The sequence below is a fragment of the Schistocerca nitens genome, chromosome 4 (assembly GCF_023898315.1).
Source record: "Schistocerca nitens isolate TAMUIC-IGC-003100 chromosome 4, iqSchNite1.1, whole genome shotgun sequence".
NCBI lineage: Eukaryota > Metazoa > Arthropoda > Insecta > Orthoptera > Acrididae > Schistocerca > Schistocerca nitens.
Window position 1 is genome coordinate 923214867 of NC_064617.1, and position 27525 is coordinate 923242391.

At 39.9% G+C, this 27525-nt stretch overlaps 1 protein-coding gene across 1 annotated transcript in view; it reads right to left on the minus strand.

Moving 5' to 3' along the window:
* LOC126253544 (myosin-I heavy chain) overlaps nt 1-27525 on the minus strand; it is a 193317-nt gene that overhangs the window by 31600 nt on the left and 134192 nt on the right. The window contains exons 12-14 of the mRNA XM_049954939.1: nt 14225-14436; nt 13905-14115; nt 5964-6306 (exon numbers count right to left, since the gene is read on the minus strand). Coding sequence (XP_049810896.1) covers nt 5964-6306; nt 13905-14115; nt 14225-14436 — 766 coding nt within the window. The remainder of the gene's footprint in view (nt 1-5963; nt 6307-13904; nt 14116-14224; nt 14437-27525) is intronic.

Sequence of the window (27525 nt, forward strand, 5' to 3'; positions counted from 1 at the left end):
TTTCTGAATTGCGCAGGTGGGAACTTTCCCTGCAATACATCCTACATTCCCGTAACCCTCCTGGCCTCAACCTTCGTTAGTCAGTGCTCACCCATCCAGCCCCCTCCCATTCCAGCACTACACAGCCGTCAGTTCACCGCCACACCCAGTCTTTTAATTTCTTTTATTTTTATTTCTCTCCTTTCCACTACTTACCCCCTCCCCCCTCCGCACCTTCTCTCCTACCCTCTGTCTAAACTGCAACATTTCACTGTCCGTCACTCCCACCATACTACCCCTCCCCCTCCCCCCCCCCCTCCAGCCTCCTCCTTACCCCCACCTAGTTGCCACTCCCATCATGCACTGGTGATGCTGCTCGCAGCGTAGTTTCAGCTCTCTGAGACTGCAGATGTGTGTGCAAGTTGCGCTTGCATGAGTGTGTGTCTGCGTGTGTGTATATGTGTCTACTGCTGACAAAGGCTTTAATGGCCGAAAGCTATGATTGTGTGAATCTTTCTATTGTGCCTATCGCGGCTCAGCATATCCGTTATATGGTGAGTAGCAACTTTCCTTCTCTCGTATTGTTACATTCCATCCTGGATTTTCCATTGTTTAATATCAGATTTCATTGCACAGTCCTAATGGATACGTGCATCGTGCATCGTACATCCCACATTTATTTCTGTAGTTATTTCATAGAGTGTTGTTTGCCTATTAGCTCTGACAACTCTACGCAAATACTGCTGCTCTTGGGCGTTAAATGAAGGCTATCGGCCACTGTGTTGTCGGTGGTGAGAGGTAGTATTCTCAGCACACTCTTGACACTGTGGGTCTCAGAAAATTGAATCCTGTAATGATTACCAAAATGGAATGTTCCACACATCTACCTCCAACTACCATTACATGTTCAAAGTCTGTTAATTCTTGTCTTGTGGCCATAATTATGTAGGAAACCTTTTTACATGAAAATTTGAGTACAGCTCCATCAATGTACTACCCTTTTACACCTTGTGTATGCGATACTACCACCATCTGTATATGTGCAATCACTATCCCATGACTTGTCGTCTCAATGTACACACGTACACACTGAGTGTACAAGATGATCCTTCTTCTACAAGATGATCCTTCTCAACTGCAGCGGCCATTTCCTTATGGCCGAAGGCCACTATTTGCTGTACATTTTAACTGCCCATGATTAACAGATCCCTATATCCTTTTGTAACACAGCAGGGTATTGAACTGGTGAAATGTGTCTCACTGGCTCAATTTCAGTTTCATCGTAAGACAACACATTAAGCTTGTTGGTTAGGGGGGATGGAGTAATACCCCATGTTCTTTCTGTGCACCCCCCCCCTTCCCATACGTAACCCGTAGGCCTACCACTGATATGCTGCCAACAGTCAAGTGGATGAGCAGTGATAGATGCTGTATATCCTGTTGAGGAAACCTTATCAATGAGAGAATAGAGGAAACCATATCAGCGAGAGATGATACTTCAAGTCCTTTTGGAGTCTCTGGTGAAGGACTCTCAGGTATTCACCCAACTCATCTATTCGAAGCAGCTTCCAGACCTATTTCTGGCTGCTTACAAGCAGCATTCACATTGGGGCTGCATTCTGACTGACGAAATGTTGACCACTAAACAGTTAACCGTAAATCATTCTATCTGTTACTGTTCTTATTTAAGGCTCTGTTATGCTGAAGAACTGTAAGTTCTTTTTCAGATCTTAAGCAAAAACAATGTTATTGTTCTTATTTACTGCTCTGTTATGTTAGAAGAACTGTAAGTTCCTTTTCAGATCTTAAGCAAAAACAACCAGAGAGTGATTTGGGAATGAGAGAAGGAAACAAGATAATATTTAGGTATTCCTTATGACAACTTAGTGTATGAACTTTTGCCATGGTTAAGCTCAGTAATAGGAACCTATAACAATGGAAAGTTGTTATAATGTAACCTAATGTTGAGGGTTACAGGATAGAATAGGAGGGAGAGCTGTGTAAAACCAATCTCTGGACTGAAGACCACAACAACAACACAATGTTGAAGGAGGAAACTAAATGGAGCATCATATGACAGTTATAATATGTGTGAAACACAATATTACACCACAGGTGTTAACTTAATAACATCTAAATTTATGTCTAAATTGTAAAGATTCAGTCACCAAGTTAGAAGCAACAGGTTAATGAGTGGAAAAAAGTGGAAATATTGCACTAATCACGTAAGTACCTATGCTGCAAAAAGGGAAACAATTTTTGGAAAATGATGTTGCAGCCAAGATTGCACAATATACGAGGTGTGTTCAGAAAGTAAGGTGACATTCTATTTTTATGAAAAAATATTTATTTATTCATCAATATTCATGTTGTCCTCTTTCAAAGTAATCCCCCTCAGATACAGTACACTTTTGCCAATGCTTCTTCCAATCACTGAAGCACTTCTCATAAGCACTTTTGGTATAGCCTTGAGTACTTCCAGCGGTGCAATTTTTATTTTCTCAATCGTTGAAGATCTTCGTCCTGTTATAGACCTCTTCACTTTTGGGAACATGAAAAAGTCACTGGGGGAAAAATACGGTGAATATGGCGGCTGAGGCATGACTGTCATGCTATTTTGGCCAATAAATCTCTTACAAGCATTGATGAATGAGCAGGTGCAGTGTCGTGATGCAAAAGTCATGAATTGTTTTTCCACAATTCCGGTTGTTTTTTGCGCCTTGCTTCTCACAAAAGGCACATAACGACAAGGTAATAATCCTTATTAACCATACGATCTTGAGGCAAAAGTTCCTGTTGCCCTACACCACAATAATAGAAAAAAAAAAGAACAAAACTTCGTCATTTTATCCAACTTGGCGTGCTTTTTTGGGTCTTGTCTCTCCAGGATGCTTCCAATTGGGACGATTGGGCTTTGGTTTCAACGTCATAACCTAAACCAATGTTTCGTCACCAGTTATGATCCTTCCGAGCAAATCAGGATCAACACTGATGTTATTCAAGAGCTCCTTAGTGATGCTCATGGTTGTTCTGATCAAAATTGAGAAGTTTTGGAACAAACTTCGCTGACATATGTCTCATGCCAAAAACATCTGAAAAAATTGCACGACACGAACTGACCGATATGCCAACATCCTCAGCAACTACTCTTACAGTAATTCAACAATTTTCCAAAACAATTTTCTTCACCGCTTTATCATCTGTTATTGATGTGCTGGGGTATCCAGAGTGAGGTTCATCATTGGTATCTTCTCGGCCATCTTGGAAGAGCTTGTGCCACTTGCAAATTATTTTTTTTACTTAGAGCAGACTCACCATATGCCATTGTGAACATTTAAAGTGTTGTAGAGCACTGGATTCCATTTTTCACACAAAATTTGATGCAAATTCTTCGCTCCATTTCTTATAATAGTCAAAAATCGCCGACCACACAACATGTCAAACCTTTCTGTATCTCAAAAACAAATGAAGCATGCTGTACACTTGAAATGCATGTTCACGACATCTGTACCAATGTAAGAGAGAGAAAGAGAGAGAGAGAGAGAGAGAGAGAGAGAGAGAGAGAGAGAGAAATTGTCAAAAATATTCCTTTCATCCTGTGAATAGGTACTGAAATTAGGGGAAAACACTGAACAAGGGACTGCTATCAAAAGTCCAAGGAGCAGGAAAGTGGAATGAATTTTCACTCTGCAGCAGAGTGTGTGTTGACTGAAACTTCCTGCTGTGGGCAAGTGCTCTACCAGATGAGCTATCCAAGCACAACTGATGACAATGCTTACACAGCTTTACTTACCCCACTACCTCATCTCCTACTTCCCAAAATTCAAAGAAGCTCTCATGCATACCTTGTGGATCTAGCACTCCTCAAGGAAAGGATATTCTGGAGACATGGCTTAGCCACAACCTAGTGGTTGTCTCCAGAATGAATTTTACCCTGTTGGGGAGTGCGCACTGATTTGAAACTTCCTGGCAAATTAAAACTGTGTGCTGGGCTGAACTCGAAACTGGAACCTTAGCCTTTCGAAGGCAAGTGCTCTACCAACTGAGCTATCCAGGTGTGACTCACAACCAATCATCATGTCTTTACTTCCACTTGTACCTTGTCTGCTACCTTCCTAACTTAACAGAAGTTCTTCTGCATACCTTGCTAGTCCCCCACGGTATGCAGGAGAAGTTCCATGAAGTTTGGAAGATAGGAGGTCAGGTACTGGTGGAAGTAAGCTGTGAGAGTCGGTCGTGAGTTGTGCTGGAATAGCTGAGTCAGTAGAGCACTTGCCTGTAAAAGGTAAAGGTCCCAGTTTTGAGTCCTGGTGCAGCACACAGTTTTACGTTTCAAGCACAAAAGTAGTTTACAAATAGTATGAATTTTTATAGCTTTCATATGCATTCACAAATATGTAACATATGATATATATAAACCATGATACAAACAGATAAATATTAGGATACAGAATTTAGAGTTGGACCTATCTCACACAATGCAAAAATCAGAAATTCACCAATGTACGTAAACAAAAAGATTTTTTACTTAGCTGAATTTGTGATTCCTGCTACACTAATGGGCCTAAGATGAACAGTAATGTCAGTTGATGCACTCAAAATAGAGAAAATTGAGAAGCATCAACAAAGGACATTTTTCAGCTAGTGCACCTTTCTCGTCAAATTCAATACATGTTGTAAAAGTAAGTATTCTGCTGCATGTTATTTACATAAACACTGTCAATCTTACTACTGCAATCACTTCAGTTACATTAGAAGCCACATTAACAAATAGATGACACCTATTGCAATACTCTATAGAGAATTTTCTTTCCATTCTTTTTCTTCATGCTCTACATTCTTGAAGACCAATTCACTACAGACCTGTGGAGTGTACATTAAACCTGTTGTTGTTGTTATGGTCTTCAGTCCTGAGACTGGTTTGATGCAGCTCTCCATGCTACTCTATCCTGTGCAAGCTTCTTCATCTCCCAGTACTTACTGCAACCTACATCCTTCTGAATCTGCTTAGTGTTTTCATCTCTTGGTCTCCCTCTACGATTTTTACCCTCCACGCTGCCCTCCAATGCTAAATTTGTGATCCCTTGATGCCTCAAAACATGTCCTACCAAGCGGTCCCTTCTTTTTGTCAAGTTGTGCTACAAACTCCTCTTCTCCCCAATTCTATTCAATACCTCATTAAACCTAAGCAAATTAATTCTTGTGTAAGACATTTATTCTGTATAACATTTTTTTCTAACATGTTTCACTCTCCTTACTATGGGCTGAACAAGGTGGTGCACTGGTTAAGGCACTAGACTAGTATTCAGGAGGAGCCATCCAGTTGCAGGTTTTTTAAACAAATCACTTAAAATCCTTTGGAAGGACATAGCTCATTTCCTTCTCCACCCTTGACCAACCCACTTATACTGTGTCACTAATGATATCCTCAGCAATATATCATTAAGTTTTACTTTTATTTTCTTACTAAGGATCTACGTAATAAACATGTATATAATTTAATCTCTATGTGGCTGTTCAGAAAAGTTTCTTCATCTCCAAGTAACTACTGCAACCTACATCCTTTTGAATCTGCTTACCGTATTCATCTCTTAGTTTCCCTTTACGATTTTTAACCCCACACTTCCCTCCAACACTAAACTGGTTATCCCATAGTATTTCAGAATGTGTCCGGTCAATTGATTCCTTCTTTTAGTCAAGTTAAGTCAGTATTGCCTTGCATGTTCCTATGCTTCTCTGCAATCCAAACTGGTCTTCTGTTTGAGGTTGTTTTGCCTATCTCATACATCTTGCACACAATATGGAATAGTTCTGTCATGACTGGCTCTCTCAAGGCTACCAGTAGTTCTGACAAAGGCAAGTATAGAAAATACTGAAAACTGAGAAATGACAAGAACATTTTGATTGTTTAACAGCTGGAACTGAGTGAATAATTAAGGTTATACATCAGGCTACCAGCAGAAGTTAAAAAAAAATGCATTTACCAGGTCAAGCCCAAAGAGTGTGCATGTCTGCTGTATCATTTTCTGATCACATTTTTCATTTGGATCAGGTGGTGGTGTGCCTGCTATTGGCTGTGGTCGTGGACGCACAGCTGACACCACTACTGATGGGTTTGGTACACCACCAGAGCCGACAGCCATTGCCCCCGACACAGGAATGGAGCGAACACCCCCTGATGCGTGCTGCAGCTGCAGCTCAAGGCTTCTTCGTAAAGCAGGCCACCGCCGTCGTAGTCGCCATCCTCGCCACGTTGACTGTATTAGCACTGCAGCTCGGTGCCTTGTCTCAGAACGCAGTGATTCAAGCTGTTGCCTTGCACCTTCACTGAAATATAAAGATTTCACAGGGTTCTGTTTTAGGACCAATACAAATAACAGATTTTCTGTCAATAACAACAAAACACAAGGCACAGTTTCTGCACAGAACTCTTGCAATAGTGAAAGATTATATCACAGGAGTTTCAAGTAATTGGTACAGTTGAGTGTTTATATCCTTAGGACTGAAGATGTACTTTAATTGGATATACCACATTCAGGATTGTGGGCAGAAACTGAATACAAATGTCTTCATTATCCATAAAATGGAAAAAGGCTTTACTTTGCTTACTTTCACTACATGGCATCAATATTTTGCATTATCTGTGTGCATCTGCAAAGAATATTATTAGGCCAGAAAATTATGGCTGGAATAACTGGTGTCAAATCATGTGCATTTATACAGGCTGTTGTTCAGGCACTTAGAATTCTAAATTCCTCATGGAATTTGTGGTTACTAATGTAGACTCTTCAAAAGAAATTGCAGCAGTTACATAGGGAATGCTTGCCAGAAAAATAATTTACACTATGATAAAACTTTCTTAACTCATATTGCACAGAAAGGAGTCCACTGTTGTGCAAGTTCTGTTTTCAGTGAGCTTCCTGCAAGACTGAAAAACATTGCAAAATAAGCTCCAAATTTTCAACTATAAGTTAAACAGTTCTGTATCAGAGATCTTTTTTTGTTTTTAATTTTTATCCGCATTCTGTGATTTGTGCAGTGTTTTGATTCCATGATACCACAGGACTGAAATAAGTATTTTTGGATTACTTCAAAGTTCATGCAAAGAAGATAAATATTTAGTTTTGATATATTTCATTTGAGGGCAAAAATAGTTATTGGTGGTGCATCTAACAAGGGGAACTCCTCATCGCACCCCCTGACACCCCCTACCCCTCAGATTTAGTGGTAAGATGGCCCAGTGGATAGCCTGTCAAAAACTGAACACAGATCAGGCATCAAAACAGGAAGAAAGAGGTGTACTGAACATGAAAATAAAAGCAAAATAGAAACAGTGAACAGTCCAAGCTCATGTACAACATCAAGCGATTTGGAAAAGCTATGGCGGCGTCATTATATGGTGACAGCGTTGGACTGCAAAGCAGGAGAGAGATGTCGAAATCTCCCTCATGCCTGATTTTGCAACCCCCACCCCTAGACCCTCCCCCCAGCACACCCACAAATTATGAACTGTCTGTCCGGTCATTGACGTATGTGTTCACTGTACTCAAATTTGTGTCTGTGCCGTGGTGTAACGTCTGTTTGCAACGGCAAGGTGTAGGTAAGGGACGTATAATGAAAGATGATTCTGCAAAACTAGTCTATTGGAAGGTGAAAGGAAGTGGCTTTCGAATGGGAACTGCAAATGTTTGATGACAAGGTGACAAGTAAATTGAATTGTCCACTGGAAAACATGTCTGATGTGTCATACAAGATTTTCATGACAGTATGTGTCATGTGACAGGAATCTCTTATCGACACACCATACCTGTACGCCTCATGAGGGAGTGAGATATACTTCATTGCCTGATTTAGATGTTCATGTGAATGTGATCACTCCCAAAGAAATGATGAAACATAATAGTTTGCCACATAAGCTACAAAAAATGAAAACAACAGTTTCACAATCACACAGTTTGAAAATGGGGAGTGAAATGGAGAGAAAAGAAATTGTGGCTCAACTTAATTAAAAGAAGGGAATGGTTGGTTAATAGGACACATCCTGTGACATCAAGGAATTAATATGCTAATGAAAGGAAGTGTTTGTTTGTGTGTGTGTGTGTGTGTGTGTGTGTGTATGTGTGTGTGTAGATGTGTTGGGAGGTGGGCGGGGGATGACCTTCGGATTGAATGCCACCAATTTCAAAGTCATTTCAAATGTGGCTTGTGAAAGCCTTGATTATGAGATTCTCTCTGGCAGATAATGTTTTCTTATAAACAAGGAGATAGCAGATTGGAATCTTTGTAGTGTATAAGTCTTATCAACTGTATGTGCAAGCAAGGGGAGGGAGCGGCATGAAACCCAAAGTATGAGAGTTTATGCCCATGTTCTGGACTAATTCCAAGCGTATCTCATGGATTAAGAGGAAGTAACACTATTCACATTACAAAATTGTTAAGGCTTTCGTGGCCACTTGTTGACAAACTGCCTATTGGCTTCTGTCTCGGGTTCTTCGGCCGACGTTCATCTAATGATTTTTCTGACGTTTCGCCAGCACGAGTGGCTGGCATTGTCAAAGCTTCACCCTCCATTGCCGGTGGTGAACTGGAGGCGAGCTCGCGGCCGCAGACTATATGTACCTGGCGCGCCAACGTCCGAGGGCTTCTCCGCGGTCATTTCCGGTGCGGTTCTCCGCACCGGAAATGACCGCGGAGAAGCCCTCGGACGTTGGCGCGCCAGGTACATATAGTCTGCGGCCGCGAGCTCGCCTCCAGTTCACCACCGGCAATGGAGGGTGAAGCTTTGCCAATGCCAGCCACTCGTGCTGGCGAAACGTCAGAAAAATCATTAGATGAACGTCGGCCGAAGAACCCGAGACAGAAGCCAATAGGCAGTTTGTCACTATTCACATTGATTTTCTATTCAATGGAAATAGTAAGCTGAGCAATTCTCTTGGTTGTCATGAGAGGAGTGTACACCAGAAGGTAATGACAAATTAGGAACTGGGTACCAGGTCACAAGTATTGTGAAGCCAAGTGCTAGTCTTAGGCAGATGACAGAGAACATGGACAATTTAGGCAAAGATTTTGACAAACAGGACCAAGTTATTGTAATTGGTACAGCATAACGAGTGACCTGGATGAAATAGAAGTAGCAACTACACACCGAAATATGAGTTTTGTGGAGGTTCTGCAGCGTCATGACCTGCACTGGGAGAACACTACTGTGAGCTGTTAGAACACTGAGTTGATTGGGCTGCTGCTGACGGAAATGGAATCTCACTGAGTGCAGAGCCTGTAGCTGCTACACTTGGGGGGAGGAGGGGATGTGCTGGACTTGGTCTGCACCTGAATACGAGAGGGAAGGATATGTTGGCTGAGCTTCTTGCAGAAAATGTATATGGGGCACAGGGGACATTGCACAAAGAAAGATGCCTGTGGTTACTGGCTACCTTTTTTTAGGTTAGAATCAGAATTTAGGCAACCTGTTCTCACAGAAGTGAAGATAACAGAAGAGTCCCACAAAATTCATAAGAAAGCACAGAAGCGTATGTTTAGGTTATTTCATCAAAATATTAGAGGACTGAATAATAATGCAGAGGAGTTTCTTGAGTGGAAAATTCAGGGAGCTCTGGATAAATAGTCATCCTGTGCCCATGTGAGCTCCACATAACCATAGGGTTAGATAAGTTAAATACAAAAGATTACAATCTAGCATTTTACTCAGGCAGAACTAATAGGGGAAAAGGAGGAACTGTCTCACACACACACACACACACACATCAAAAAAGATTTTGCATCACCCCAGTTCCCAGAACTCCTGAAGATAGATGTTAACTGTGGATATTGTATCACAGACACAGTTCCTTTGACAGTTCAGGGATGTCACTAAACCCTCCCAAAGATGTAAACAACCATGCACGAGCAGCGCCTATTAGACGGAGGGGGTCCAACAACCGATTAGTTCCAGTCATTCCACCAGAAAGGAGGTACATGGCTTGTGTTGTCTGTAGTTCAACCATGCCTAGACAGTCAATATCACGGTTTGATCACATCTGCATTGTTACTTTGTGCCAGGAAGGGCTCTCAACAAGGAAAGTGTTCAGGTGTCTCGAAGTGAACCAAAGTGATGTTGTTCGGTCATGGAGGACATGCAGAGAGACAGGAACTGTTGACAACATGCCTCGCCCATGCTACCCAAGAGCTACCTAAGGATTGTGGCTGGAGGAACCCTGACTGCAACGCCACCATGCTGAATAATGCTTTTTGTGCAGCGACAGGACGTTGTGCTATGACTCAAACTGTGCGCAATAGGAAGCATGATTCGCAACTTCACTCCCGTCATCCATGGCAAGTTCCATCTTTGCAACCATGACACCATGCAGCATGATAAAGATGGCACCAACAACATGCCGAATGGACTGCTCAGGATTGGCATCATGTTCTCTTCATCAATGAGTGTCGCATACGCCTTCAACCAGACAATCATCGGAGACGTGTTTGGAGGCACCCCGGGCAGGCTGAATGCCTTAGACACACTGTCCAGCGAGTGCAGCAAGGTGGAGGTTCCCTGCTGTTTTGGGGTGGCATTATGTGGGGCCAACGTCGTGGTCGTGGTCTTGGAAGGCACCGTAACAGCTTTACGATACATGAATGCCATCCTTTGACAGATAGTGCAACCAAATCAGCAGCATATTGGTGAGGCATTCATCTTCATGGACGACAATTCATGCCCCCATTGTGCACATCTTGTGAATGACTTCCTTCAAGACAACAATATTGCTCGACTAGAGTGGCCAGCATGTTCTCCAGACATGAACCCTATCGAACATGCCTGGGATAGATCGTAAAGGGCTGTTTATGGATGACGTCACCCACCAACCACTCTGAGGGTGAACTTGTGGATAGTATGCCACGACAAATACAGGTATGCATCAATGCAAGAGGACATGCTACTGGGTATTAGAGGTACCGGTGTGTGCAGCAATCTGGACCACCACCTCTGAAGCTCTTGCTGTATGGTGGTACAACATGCAATGTGTGGTTTTCATGAGCAATAAAAAGTGCGGAAATGATGTTTATTTTGATCTCTATTCCAATTTTCTGTACAGGTTCCGGAACTCTCAGAACTGAGTCATGCAAAACTTGTTTTGATGTGTATATATCAAGACAGAACACAAGTTCGAAAGCACTGAGACAAGTTGATTATGTAGCGATCAGCACATAGAAGTGTGCGCTTGAGAATTAATACTGAAAAAATTTCCCCTTTAATCGTAAACTGTGTATAGATCCCCACTGGGAAATTTTGACCTGTTTATAAGGAATCTGCATTCCTTACTGCACTACCTGTGAGACAGCAGCATGTAGTTAATAGTCTGTGGCGACTTCAATGTAGGTTTTTTAAAGGATTCTAATAGGAAAAAGGACCTGGAAACTTTATTTGTTATCCTACAGTTTGATCTTACAGCCAATTATTAACTTTCCAACGTGAGTGGTTAAAGACAGTAGGATCCTAATTGATAAGGTTTTCTTTGGTGAAGTCAAAGTATGAAAATAACTATTTACCCACTAACAAATGCCCTCTCAGCTCATGATGCACAGTTATTAGGATAAGTAACATAGTGCTTTACAATTTGGATACTCCTCGGTGGAAATCACTTAGAATAATTAATGACTTCAGAGCAAATGTTTTTAAGAATAGTTTACAGGAGATGACCTGGGATGAAATTTGTAATGAACCAAGCATTGACATTAAATTTAACCTATTACATAATAAATTCATATCATAATTTGAACATAGCTTTCTGCATAAGATAATCAGAAAGGACACTACACATCCATATAAAAAACCATAGATCACTAGAAGGATTAAAGTATCTTGTGAAAGGAAAAGGGAAATGCATTTGTTGGGAAGAAAAAGTAGGGATCCTGCAACAGTTGTGCACCACAAAAACTACTCAGAATTACGAAGGAAGGTTATTAAAAAATCAAGGAACAGGCACATAATGTCAGAAATCAGTAATTCCTTCAACAGACCTATGTCTATATGGAATGTAGTGAAATGACAGACAGGTCAACCAGCCACAGAACAGGATAATATCACTACTTAACTGAATGGAAGAACTGTAAATGGTGTGTCAGGGGTAGCACATGTATTTAATAATCATCACCTGAATATAGGAGAAAGAATAGGGACAAACCTTTCAAGCCAAAAATCACAGCAGTATGTTGAAAAAGAACTCTCATGAAATTCAATTATATGAATGTATCATCAACTTCTATTTCTGAAATTAAAAAAATTTATATGTCTTCTCAAATATAAAAGCTAACCTGGTTTTCATGGTGTTTCCAATAGCATACCAAAGATTTGTTCCTGTGTAATAAGCCCAGTCTTATCCAAAATATGCAATGCATCATTAACTCAAGGCAGTGTACCAGAGAGACTGAAATATGCCTTTGTGAAACCCCTCTTTAAGTAAGGTGAGATGTCAGTAACTACCAACCTGTTTCACTACTGTTATTTTTCAAAATTTTGAGATGGTGATGTATTCTAGAACAGTATCTCACATTAGCAACTACAATATCCTCAGAAAATCAGAGTTTCAGAATGGTTACTCTACTGAGAGTTCCATTTACACATACACTCACCAGATTTTACAAGCATTGAATAAAATAGTGCTGGTTGGTATTTTCTGTGCCCTATTTAAGGCATTTAACTGTGTGAATCACAGTATTCTTGTAGATAAATTGAAGTTTTATGGGACTGATAGTATGGCCAACCAGTTGATAACATCATATCTAACCAAAAGAATGAAAAAAGCTGTACTTAGTAATTCAATCAGCAGACTTAGTTCTATTTGCAGATGACACTAGTACTGTGATCAATCCAAGCATACATACAGAAAAAGAAGATATGGTAAACTAAGTTCTTAAAAGTATTATTGACTGGTTTTCTGCGAATGGTCTCACCCTAAATTTTAAAAAGACACAAATTACTCTTTTCTGCACATCTAGGGGTGCTACATCAGTAATAAGTGTAACACATGGCAAGGAAATAATAAATAGAATGGAAACTTCAAAATTCTTAGGAGACATTGTTTTTGAGAATTTAAATTGGAAAAGGCAAATTTTGGAATTACTAAACAACTTAGTTCAGCCTCATTTGTACTTAGTATCATAGCAAATATTTGGGGGGGGGGGGGGGGGGGCAGAAATCAGTAAGGTGACATATTTTGCATATTTTCATTCAATAATGTATGGAATGAAGTTCTGGGATAACTCATTTTTAAGAAAGAATGTCTGCATTGCGCAAAAACATGGTTTAAGAATAATATGTGGTGCTCACCAATGATCATTTGTAGATATCTGTTTAAGGAGTTGGGCATTCTGACTACTGCTTCAAAGTAAATTTCTTTCCTCATGAAGTTTGTTGTAAATAATCCGCTACAGTTAAAAATGAACAATTATGTACATAATCACTATGTGAGAAGGAAAAATAACATTCGTTGTGCCCACATTGAGGTTGACTTCAGCACTAAAAGGACTGAACAATACTGCAACAAAAAGTTTTGACAACTTACCCAGTAATGTCTGACAGACCAGAAAGTAAAATTTGAAAACAAACTGAGAAGATTCATTCTTGACAACTCCTTCCATCCCATAGAACAATTTCTATTACTGTAATGGGTAAAAGTTAGTGGGTAGGATTTACTAACTCACAACATCTGTAATCTTTTTTTCCAAAAAGAAGAAAAGATAAACACTTAGAATTGTTCAGAATGTAATCATATGTACAAATTAATTTGCGATCTGTATGTAAAATAATTTGTTTTACATTATTACGATCTATCACACAAAATGATCTATGGATCATGAAATTAACTAGCTTGACTATCTCTGTTTCAGTATCTACCACCATAAGAGTTTGTTGTGTGAAACCTGTTTACCTTAAAAATATATGCCTTTTCCCAAGTGCCCAGCTTGTGCTGACAGCACATGGCTGAGTCTTTGGCTGTTCTTCCAGTGCCTGTTGGAAACTCTGTAGAATAAGCTGGCAGTCCTCTGTAGCTTTATCATCCACCCGCCTTAATTTTCGGAAAGGTGCTAACAGTCGATATCGTGCATTAAATGCTTTGAATCGCATGCGATGTGGATAACCTAAAATGAGAAAAGTAACTAATAAACATGATGCACTTTAATTTATTATTAAATTTATTTTAATAATGATTATGCTTAAAGTAGTAGTGAGTTGTGGAGCTCCCAGTACCTCCTGCCATTAGGTTCACAGTCTCCAACACCTGGAGTGATCTGATTTGCCTCATTACAGTTCCTCTGTCAAAACGACCTGGTGTTTCACTGGAATTGCTTCGGAGACATCGTACAAAGTGTGGGCGAGCATGCACCAGAGTTCGCAACAGATTATCTAGTCTCGTGTGGAAGTCTTGGGTTAGTGTCGAAACTGGTTCATCACCATTGAGCCTGAAAGTATAATGTGTTTATTTACGTATAGAGAAAATGTTAGATTTGGATCTTGCAACATAATTTTAGTTGTTGTTTAGTTATTCATTTTTCAAGTTTCCTGGGAAATACCAATTAGAAACTCAAAGTGCATAAACTGTGAACTGTCATACTTGCTGAATAACATTGCAATATGTGACTGCAGTGGTCAGTTAACTAACTCACACACACACACACACACACACACACACACACACACACACACACACACACACACTTATTGTACATATTACTTTCTTCTTGACTAGATATATAACAATACTGACATTACATATAAATATAAAACGTATGCTGCTCCATATGAAAATGGAGTAACGTATTTTTCTATCGAACAGCTGGAGATGGAACAAGACTCATTTCCTGTTGTTGTTGTTGTTGTTGTTGTTGTTGTGGTGGTGGTGGTCTTCAGTCCTGAGACTGGTTTGATGCAGCTCTCCATGCTACTCTATCCTGTGCAAGCTTCTTCATCTCCCAGTACCTACTGCAACCTACAGCCTTCTGAATCTGCTTGGTGTGTTCATCTCTTGGTCTCCCTCTACGATTTTTACCCTCCACGCTGCCCTCCAATACTAAATTGGTGATCCCTTGATGCCTCAGAACATGTCCTACCAACCGATCCCTTCTTCTACTCAAGTTGTGCCACAAACTTCTCTTCTCCCCAATCCTATTCAACACCTCCTCATTAGTTATGTGATCTACCCATCTAATCTTCAGCATTCTTCTGTAGCATCACATTTCGAAAGCTTCTACTCTCTTCTTGTCTAACCTATTTATCGTCCATGTTTCACTTCCATACATGGCTACACTCCATACAAATACTTTCAGAAACGACTTCCTAACACTTAAACCAATACTTGATGTTAACAAATTTCTCTTCTTCAGAAACGCTTTCCTTCCCATTGCCAGTCTACTGTCATGTTACGAAAATTTTTACTGAGTGGAAACAGTAAAGAAAGAAAAGGAGAAAATTTTGCCCTTGGTTCTATATGAGGAAGGAGAGAAACTAAGACCACCAAAGAAAAAAGAAATTGGATGAAACAGTTACTGTTATTTCAGACTTCCTTTCCACAGTACTGATAAAAATGATTTGTAGGCAACTGATAGATCAAAAGACAAGAGATGAACTTTAGACAGGAAAGTACTCTTAAAAATGCAGTACAGAATTTAAACAAATGTAATAATAAGAAAGGCTGAGAAACAAAATACATAAGAAAATAACATGAATTGCAAGTGACAGGAACTCAAAATCACGCAATGCATAATGTACATTAGCAAATATTGACAGCAGAACAGAAATTAGATTACACTCATCAAAGTACACGAAAAATGGATGTGCCACTGGATCAGACAACCTAAAATTAATTCAAGATGACACTAACAAAATATTTAGAGAACTTTCTAGCATCATTTAAATAGTTAACAGTAACATTGGTAAAAAATTGAAAACCTAAAATTTATACAATTTATAATTATTAGCAAGTGTTGTAACAGCCTCAATATTTTTGATCCTTCCATGGAGGCTGGGGTAGGGAAGTGAGGGCCCACGTGCCGTACCATCAGTGCTGTTGTTACAGTGTCGGCACTGATATTGCTGTGTTTCCCAGGCAACCAGTGAACTTTCCCAAATCAGATCAGGAAAGTTTTAGCTATAACAAGGCTGCTCGCTCTCTCAGTTGCTGGCCTCAGCATACAATGAACTGATCTTGGAGAGACTGAAGTTCCCCGTCATGCCCCACCCTATGTGGCGCTTCTGTGTCCCTTTTTTCAGTAAACCACTTTAGTGTAAGTTACACCTTCACCTTATTACACTTAAATTCACTGCTTATCATGCCACCCTCACTCCTAGCTTGGCCACTCTGTAAACTGGTGTGCAGAAGTACAATCCAGTTTGTAACCAATTAGCCTATTCATGGCTACTAAAAGGCTTCTACAATACTACATTTCTATGGAATGCGCTGTTTCCTTATGGTACAGGGGCTTGCTGGACAACCCTATTGCGTTATGCTTTCACTGTCCTCTGATATCATTATGTCACATGCACCGACGTTTGTGCTGTGAGAAATAAGCAATTCTTGTTTCTGCATGGGTGGGTGCCATCTGGCTGGGTAACACACTGCTGTCTACCGTATTTGGATTGTGTAGATAGGTGCATCAGGTGTGTGCTCTTCATGAATGCAGGTGTCTGACTGCTTGTGCAGCGGCCTGCCTGCCCATTCATCAGAGTGTGGGGTTGGCTCTTGCTCTGCCATGCATTGCCCATACATCTCCAGCTGGCTGCTCTGCATTGTGACATTGTCCATGTTGCAGCATCAAGCAGCTGACTGTGACTGTTAAACTGTTGTTAGTCTAGGCCCCTGTGAAGGTCACTGAGCATGATGAGAATATCTATTTTAAAATGTAGCTTTATTTATAGCATGATAGAAGCATAAGATAAGCCTACTTTTCAGTAAACAGCATTTGCTTGACAACATTTTTGTTATTATTGATAATTGAAGTGTGGCACTATGACATTTATTTTATCAGTTTACTTTTTGCGTGAACATCAGGTAAATGTTAAGAATGTAGTTTGAGACAAAGAATTGTTATGACTTGAGCCCAGGGGAAGGCGTATGTAGCAAAAGTACTTCGATTGTAGTGGGAATTATTAAAACTAATTGTATTGTGGGTGAGGTCAATATGGAGCAGTTAAAGAGCAGTTACAGCAACAAATTGCAACTCTGATGTTGGAGATCCAATAATTATAGGAATACATAGGAGAGTTTAGGGGAAATACCAAGTGTGCTGAGGCATGAATGAGAATTTGGTTTGAGGAGGGAGGTATGCTAGGGTAGTGCTTGCAGTTGTGCACAGCCACTGTGCCAGGCTGGCTAGTGGTTAGTACATCTACCTAGTGAGCAGGAGACTAGGTTCAAATCCTGGTCTTGGTACAAATTTTCATTCATTGTTTCAGTCTGCAAAAATTACAAATAATCCCCTCCCCTTGTAGCAACTGCTACAACAAGCCCGTGTAGATTCACCATGCATAACAATTGGAGTTAATCTGGCAATAGACGTTTCCTTGAGCAATTTTATACCGTTTTTTTGTTTGGAACGTCAGATGAAAATATGAACACATTCCTGCAGCACCTTAGAGATGCATGTTCGAGTGAGTTACAATTAAATATTGCTCAAGTTAAATTCTGTGATGATGCCTGCCAGGTACTATATTGTGTCAATAGATTCACTTAGAAATGCTTCCTCTCTTGAAATGCTTGTATATGGTTGGTGGAATGTTTTGCAGATAAAAAAGCATTGGCTTTTATCGGGATAAGTAATCAACTTTGAAGCAGAAATATGCCAAGGATTTTGAGTCATTTGCATATAGAATTTGAGCTGTTTCTTACCACACAAATGTTTTGATATAATTCCAAGAACATAATGTCTTACTTTAGGAGGGCGAGGCTCATGCTACGGATGTCTTTATCAAAGGGGTTGATCCTAGAATAGGAGGGATACTCAAGTTGACTTCCCCTGGTATCTTGCAGTTGTATTCAGGGATGAGGCAAACCAGTTTGTATTAACTGTGAGCCGTGTGACTGATGTGCACAACCCGTATTCATAACAGATGTGGTCATTGCCACCAACCAGAACACTGTGTGCACAAGTGCCGAGCACTGTGTTGCACACATTGTAGAGAAGTATGCCATAGGTAACAGGAATACTATAAGCTGGGAAATGTGTTGTTGATCAAAGAACTAAATAAGAAGAGAGAAGATACTTTTTGACACCGGAGTGCAGGTGAGTTTAATATTTGCCCCCATCCCCTTACGAAAGGTGGCGCACTCACTGTTGTTTGAGTGGTTTAGGGTGCGAGGTAAAATGCACTGTAGGCTCACAGAAGATTAAGTTGAAGATTAATAAGGAAGGATTGGTGCTTACAGTAAAGGTACTGTCACAGAAAAGTCCAGATTTTGATGTGCTCCTAGGGTGTGATTTCCTGTGGTGCACTTGTGTTACAGTTGTCTTGCAGTCATGTAATATCCGAATAGGTGACCAAGAATTTTTATTTAACAGCAACAGAACTGTATAGGCATCTAAGAAGAACAGGAAAGTCTTTTCTTCCATTCTCATTCTCAGAAGACTGATGCACTCCCATGATTAAGTCAACTCTTTGTGAAACTATATGCAGTAGAATGAGAATAATTCTCTCGGTGAATGTCAGATGTGAATTCCCCAAGAGCTCAGTTATTCTCATGGATCCAATGCCCAGATGCCCAGGAATGAGTTGAAAGTGCACATGAAAAAAAGGGTATGTCAAACCGTCATACTGAATGAAGAAACCAGCATTGATAAATTCAGTGGGAAAGATACCATGACACTCAAGGGAAAAGTTTTAGCATGTATACAAGAGTTATCGGTAAATGAAATTGGGCAGTGGGAAGATGAGGGTAAAAGAAGTAATAGGAGGAAATGAGGATGAAAAGGAACAAATTATACAAATAATGTAGAAGTCACAACCTCCTTAAAACAGAAGTTACAGGAGAAGTTTATTCACCTGCCAGAGAAGAATAGACATTTGTTGTATTCAGTACTTAAGAATTTAGTACAGTTTTTGAAGGGCAGGATTTTCCTACTGAAGCTTTGTTGTAGACACTAGGCTGATTGGTCAAAAACCATAAAGGATACCATATCATTTGCAACCTGTTATTAAAACATAGCATTAGAGAACAACTGTCAAGAAGCAGTCTTTGGGCTTCATTGACCGTCATTGTCCCTAAATGGCCACAATATGGAGAAAAAGCGTATTGAATATGTGTCTGCAAGATAGTTTTGAACCAAGTAACCACTCCAGATACATATCCCTTCCCAAGAATAGGCGAAATGTTGGACCATTTAGACACCTGCTAATATTTCACAACACTAGACAACACCAAATACCCATCGTCCCAGCAAGTTTTTTCAGAAAAATACATTTGCAGTATTGTCAGGGCACTGTGAGTATCTGAGAATGCCTTTCAGATTACAAAATGTTCCTGCAACATTCCAAAAGTTTGCAGATTTGTTGCAGAATGGTCTGAAACCTTTCAAATGCATAGTGTATTTAGACATCATTGTATTTTCCAGTCTCTAGAGGAGCATGCAAAATGACTTAAGAACTGTACTTTCATGCATAAAAAAATGCAAATCTCAGCTTGAGATCAGGGAAATGCAAATTTACAGAACTGCTAGTTAATTATTTGGGCCTCATAATTATGGCCAATAGAGTTCAACCCCTTTCCATGGTTAACCAGTGCATTACAAGACTTTCCTTCCCCTTGTAACATGAAAGAATAACAGTCCTTTTCTCTTTTGGCAAATTATCATCATCATTTTGTATCAGAATACAGCACTATTATCATACCCCTCAACAACTTGCTGGACTCCTGTGTGTGAAACAGCAGTGTTCAGATTACGAGAAATTCTAATACAGTCACCCATTTTGACATACCCTGATGTTGAGAAATCATTTTTTACTCTTCTGTGATGTCATTGATTTTTGGTGTCTCCTCATGCAAGTTCATGGAGAATTTGAATGTCCTATTGGGTACACATCTAGGCAGTTAAATCAAGCTGAACTACAGCACAACAGAGTAGTAGCTGTTAGCTCTAGAATATTCATGAACTAATTCAAATGTTACTTATACAGGAGAAAACTTACTATTATTACTGATCACGCTACTTTCATGTGGTTATTAAGCTCCAAGGATCGTAGTAGTACACCGATTAGATGGGTCCTTAAGTGACTATAACTACTCAGTAACCCACAAGCCAGGAAAGCTCCATCAAAATGCTGACTCCTCAAGACAGACATTTTGGTGTATACAGGCTGATGAAGTACTGGTTGCTGAACTAGAAAAAGAATAGCAAGAGGACAAAGAGTACAAATGATTCACAGCATCTCCCAATTAGCCATTAATAGAACCTTTATTGTAAAACATCCCAAGGCAATCGCTTGGTTATTCGGAAATCCCTCGAAGAAAGAATTCTGCAGCAGTCACATGATAGTATACAAGCTTGACACAGTGGTAAGGCAGCCAATCAATGTACAAAACGTCTTACAGTACTTGTGGTCTCCTCATAAGCACGATGTTGAAAGTTGTGTATGGTCTTGTTTGCCACATCTGCACAAAGAGGGCAAGATGCAAAACCAAAACCTCCTCTTCAGACCTTTCCAGAAACCACTAAACCTTTTAACTTGGTTGTCCTTGATATAGTTGGACCGTTCCCAGTTTCAGTTCAAAACAATATGTTTTATCAATTATTTATCACTTTTTCCGTGTTTTAATTATGGTTCCTCTGTGGATATAACAGCAGAAATAGTCAGAAAAGCTTTTGTAACATGCCTTTTTCCCCCATTTGGAAGTCCTGGAGCCATCATAATAGATCAAGGGATAACTTCTTATTATTTCTTTTCATGCCGGTTTGCATGTCATTAAATATCAAGAAGTGTCAAAATACCCTGTCTGTCTAAAAGGTAATGGCTGCGATAAGTGTGTTCATAAGTATTTTCTCAAAATGCTGCGATATTATGTGAACCAGAGCCACACAGCATGGGACATAATGCTTCCTTACATTGTGTCCTCATATAATGCGAAAGAGCATTACTTTATTGGCTGCACTCCATTTGGGGTTGTATACAGATGCAAAATGCATTTACCATTTTAATTAGATAAGTTGGTCCCAGGTGTTGAAGCTGTACTGGTAAAACAGCTGTCCTGACACTTGAGAACTGTCTGGAAACAGGTACAATCAAGCTATGCTGCAGCTGTTGCCAGGCAAGTTAAACACAATTTCAATCTGCACACAGTTTTAATCTGCCAGGAAGTTTCATATCAGCACACACTCCGCTGCAGAGTGAAAATCTCATTCTGGAAACATCCCCCAGGCTGTGGCTAAGCCATGTCTCCACAATATCCTTTCTTTCAGGAGTGCTAGTTCTGCAAGGTTCGCAGGAGAGCTTCTGTAAAGTTTGGAAGGTAGGAGACGAGATACTGGCAGAAGTAAAGCTGTGAGGACGGGGCGTGACTCGTGCTTGGGTAGCTCAGTTGGTAGAGCACTTGCCCGCGAAAGGCAAAGGTCCCGAGTTCGAGTCTTGGCCCGGCACACAGTTTTAGTCTGCCAGGAAGTTTCACAATGAAAATAATGTGAGAATTCAATATTGTAAGCCTGGGCAATAGGTGTTACTAGGAATCCAGCTCTAAAAATGGGAAAGACTTAAAAAAGTTCACTCCTTTTTGAGAAAGCCCCCATAATAAAATAAAAGACTAACATCACCAACCAATACAGAATTACAACTGCCAGACATAGTAGTCATGCTGCACTTTAACTAGCTGAAACTTGGCTGAGACTATGTCGCAGAAATGTGCAGAAACCAGTCAACACAGTACCCAAGACCTGTAAAAGCCAGCTGTGCATCCCGAAGTCTCACTCCCAATGGCAGCATGCAGTTAAGCGCCAGTATAGTCCATGATCGGAACCTCCGTATCAGCATTGTTCTCAGGAGTGAGCAGCTATCCGGTGTCAAATCAATTTAATTAAGACAGTTATTGTCTGCTGGCAGAATTACTACCATTTCAATGTTACTTAAATGATTGTATCCACAATTTATTCTCTTTGTCTCTTATTTTTGAATGCATTCAGTAAAAAGTTACAAATGTGGTTGTTGGTCTTCCTCAGTGGTAAAGTACCGTAAGTATGTTTTGTTTGTTTATAATGTGTTCTAATGTTTCATGTTTGATGAATATGTTCCTTTTATGTCTGATGCCTTTAATTGGTGAGCTCAATAATGTTACTGTTACCACATAATGGTTGATATAATGAATGCTCCTCACCTCGTTATGTGTATTAGTATAGAATTCAACAGCACAAACACTGAAGCACCAAAGAAACTGGTATAAGCATGCATATTCAAATACAGAGATATGTAAACAGGCAGAATACGGCACCGCACTCAGCAACGCCTATATAAGACGACAAGTATTTGGCGCAGTTGTTAGATTAATTACTGCTGCTACAATGGCACGTTATCAAGATTTAAGTGAGTTTGAAAGTGGTGTTAGAGTCGTTTGAACGATGAAACACCGCCTTTCCGAGGTAGTCATGAAGTGGGGATTTTCCTGTATGATCATTTCACAAGTGTACTGTGAATATCAGGAAGCCAGTAAAACATCAAATCTCCTACATCGCTGCAGCCAGAAAAAGATTCTGCAAGAACGGGATCCACTATAACTGAAGAGAATTGTTCAGCATGCCAGAAGTGCTGCAGATTTCAGTGCTGCGCCACCAACAAGTGTCAGGGTACGAATCATTCAACGAAACATCATCAATATGGGCTTTCTGAGCTGAAGGCCCACTTGTGTACCCCTTGATGACTGAACAACACAAAGCTTTACACCCCGCCTGGGACCATAAACACCAACACTGAACTGTTGTTGACTAGAAACATGTTGCCTGGTTGGACGTGTCTTGTTTTAAATTGTATCAAGTGGATGGACAGTACAGGTATGGAGACAAGCTCATGAATCCATGGACAGCAGGAGACTGTTCAAGCTGGTGGAGGCATTGTAATTGTGTGCGGCATGTGCAGCTGGAGTGATATGGGTCCCCTGATACGTCTAGATACAACTCAGACAGGTAATACATACATAGCGTCCTCTCTGATCACCTGCATCCATTCATGTCCATTGTGCATTCCGATGAACTTAGGCAATTCCAGCAGAACAATGCAACACCCCACACATCCAGAATTGCTACAGAATGGTTCCAGAAACACTCTTCTGAGTTTAAACACTTTTGCTGGCCACCAAACTCCAAAGTCTCCAAAAATGAACTTTATTGAGCATACCTGGGATGCCTTGCAACGTGCAGTTCACAAGTGATCTCCATCCTCTCATACTCATACGGATTTATGGACAGACCTGCAGGATTTGTGGTATAAATTCCCTCCAGCACTACTTCAGACATTAGTCGAGTCTATGACACATGATGTTGCAGCACTTCTGCATGCTTGCCAGGGCCCCACACGATATTAGGCAGGTGTACCAGTTTCTTTGGCTCGTCAGTGTAGTATAGCTTTGTAGCAACAATGACTTGTCATCAATATGCTGGCGGAAGGATGTGAAGCCATATAACACTTGCATAGTGGCAGTCCTGAGAAATGAGGGCCAATCAGACTAAACTTTCCTTTTACTTGTAAAAAACATTTGGGTTGTGATCTGTTAACAGAAATAATCTACCAAGGATGATAATAATACAGCCACTTTTTGTGGTCTTGAGATTTCTAACTACTGAGTTGAAGTCTTGTGTAATTCTGTAGTTTTAATGTATCCACTGCTTTCCACTTCCTCTGGGGGAGTACATAGGTTTGCATGGGATTTCATTATAATATCAACTACCTACAGGTATAATAAGATGATCTAGATCCAGGTACTCCTTGGAGTTGAACCTCGACTCATCATTATCCATTACAACCAGATAATCCCTTTCCACTGCAGTGCAATCTCGCATTGACAACAAAAGGAAAATAGCACGAGTAGCCAGCAAGATTATTTTGCCTAATCCATCGTGATTTCAAATATGCATTGGATACATTCCAAATCCTGGCAGTATTCCTTTTACAGTATATCCATTCACCTTTAAAAATATGTTTACACTGAAATCAAAATCTATAGTGTTAATATTTATATTTTGTTGATCACATCTGATTTATATGTTAATATCAGACCTACAATTGGGCTAGTTGAACCACTTTCATATAGTATTTCCATCCATCCAATAATAACCACTAACATTTATCTACAACTATTAATATTTGATCTACAGGATTTTCCCGTGGTTTCCACTGAAGGGCAGAAAGCAGTTGCATCAGATAGTAGAAAACTGGTAATATGCAACGGCTGTATCTCATTGAGATATTTAATGTTTGTTGTATGTATGCTGTGATCTTGCACAAACTTTCTGACTGAAAATGTCCACTCTGATGATTGCAAGTGTTGTGTGTCACTTTTGCATTATTGTGCCTTGTCCCAGTTCACTTTTTCCATCATCCAACTGTTCTACCACCATTAGCAGTCATCAACACTTCCACATTTTCCATCAGTCATTTTAACTTTCTTGAAGCGACTTAGCAACATTATTATTCTTCTTTCATGGTCACATAATTGCGACGGTGCAGAAAATTACCCGAGTAGCTAGTATCTAAAGAACTGAACTGATGGCCTCATAGTTATGAAACTGGTAATACAAATATTTTCATAAGCTGACCATATTAAGATTCTGATCATTTCTTCTTCTTATTTGAAGAATTTCAATTCATATTTTCTGGCACTGAAGGTGTACAGCTGTAGGTTGTCTCATATGTTAATATGCCAGTAATTGGCTTTTTGACATATTACCATAGGCAATTAAGCATTGGGATGAATCATTTGATAGTGATTAACTTCAGCTTGTATTAAGGGACTGTTTTATGCTTAGAATTAAGACTACTAAAGACTGTTTCTGTTGACACTCCAGCTTCAAGTACTCTGCCCACTTGGGACGCCGTTTGATTAGTACTCTGCAATGATTCTTGGTGTCTCTCATCATTTAATATTCAGTTTAGATCATCATAAGCTGTTGCTAGAACTGCCTAATTCTACTAGTGATGAAATGAGGCACCAACAACATAATGGTCTAAAGCAGACTATCAATCATTTAGAGATTTTAGCATGTGTGTATGCTCCTGACGCCTGTTAATCTTATGGTGAACCAGTTTTATCTCTATTTGTAAGCCCACATTATATACAGAGGGTTCATTTTAACTGAAGACACTGAAATATCTCAAAAACTATACACTGGATCAAAAAAAGTTATAATTCCAATTTGGTTGCCTCAGAGGGGGACATCTGAGGATATCACACTCGACCCCCCACACCACCCCATGTCGCAGGTGGCAGAGGACCACTTTGAAATCTTCAATGGGAACCCCTGTTCTTTATTGCAGATTACAATTCTACAGCAAAACCTATATGCGTTTTGTCTGTAGCATTTTCTTTGTTTCACAGAGATGGCACTGTAATCGGAGGAATAGAAATGCATATGCAATCATAATCCAGCGGCACATGGGATCCCCACCTCCATGCTGCAAGGGTAGGGCAGGCCAGTATTTCATAGCTTCTAATTGGAAACCCCGTTCACAACATTGTATTCCTCCAACATATCAAACAGGGGACTACTTGATGCACCACTGTGGCCATGGTTTAGGCAATCAATACTCTACTTTTCCAATTAGGGTAAGTGTTCAAATGTAGCACCACCAACTTCTATACACTGTGTAATCTGCTTTTCAAATGACCATACACAGGACAGAAGTGTATCTGCAGGAATGTCAGCACAGGTGTTTCTGATGTGCTCAATCATGTCTTCAGTGCCTGCTGGTACTTCCTGGTACACTTTATCTTTTAAATCTGGCGATGTCAAATCCAACAACCTAGTGGGCCATTTAATAGGGTGATTTGTACTGATCCACTGACCTGTATAAACACAGCCTAATACCCTGTGCTTTAATTGCATAATGCACTGGGCAACTTGTAGCGGCTCGGCTGCTTTATTTTCTAGATTTGTTGTCCTCAGTGTCTATGTACTGCGTTGCTACACTGGCTGAAAAATGGGGTTTGTCATTTTGAAACTGACTATGGTAAATAACGTATCTGGCGGGTGCACCGTTGTGTGTCACAGATGTTTACTTTCACTTTTCACAACTCCCATACACACATTTAATATGTGGCCAGTGCACTATTGCTTATACTTTCCATAAGTCTCATTAATAGTTTGCAGGTGAACATCCACATACTGCTACAATAGTTCACTGTTTAACAGTCACTGTCATTTTCTTAACAAATGGCCAATTGGTGTAACACTTATTTCACTGTTAAGTTGATGCATTGTTGTCATTCTAAGCATCACAGGTTCCTCATCTGAAACTCGGCCATGGACTGACTGTCTCGTGACCAAAAAACAGGCTCTTATATATCATTACAATAATAAGTGCTGAAACTACACATTGTTCGAAGTTAAATTTACAGAAATTACAACTAAAACTTTTTTGTCATTAAATTAAATGAATACATCGAAAAATTCATTCCTTTTACAGTTTCTTCTACTACAAGAGTTAGGCCGAATTACTTGTTTAAATCATGAAATTAACAAATGTCGTTATGCAAACAATACTTATGACAAAACTGTTAATTACTTTGGAATTAATTAAGGGCTGGTTTTGCTAACATGCTTCAGACTAGAGCCAAATAGATACTTTAAGAATACTAGCATTTTGTCTTCCAAATGTTTACAATTATTACGGAATTTATATTTGTTTATAAGTCAACAATATAATTTAAGTTACAAAACAATCAATGATTTTGCCCTATAATGAAAGATAGTTACTAAGAATAGTCAAACTCGATTAGAAAATCAAATACATACCTAAAACTAAGCACTACACCAGATCTGCTGTTATACTCTTTAAGACAAGGGCCAGCCTTTTTCTTTTATGAAAATGCAGATTATATTTAAGTATGCTAATGGTAATTAGTTAAAATTGAAAACTTAATTTTAAGGAGGCAGATGGCAAACCAAGAGGGGAAGTAAAAATATCCCAGCTTGCTTCATCACAAACTGTCATGCTGAAACCACATACATTGTAGAAGGTCCACGTAACATCAAACGTCCACGCAGTGTCCTGATGTCACACCATACATTAACGGCCAAAGACGTTATGGTCAACTTGGCGTAACCAGGGGGGATTGTGTAGACTCTAGTAATGCATGTTATACCAGTTAACACTACCACAGTTTGTGAATGTAGGCTCAAGAGAAAATAGTACCTCAGCAAAGAACATGGAGGTCATTTGAGTTTGTTGATGTGCCCATTCATAGGACACTAGAGTTGTAATCTGACATACATGCTCTACAAGCCCCATATGGTGTATGGCAGAGGGTACTCTGAGCCACCGCTAGGCCTTTTCTTTCCTGTACCACTTGAAAATAGAGTGAGGGA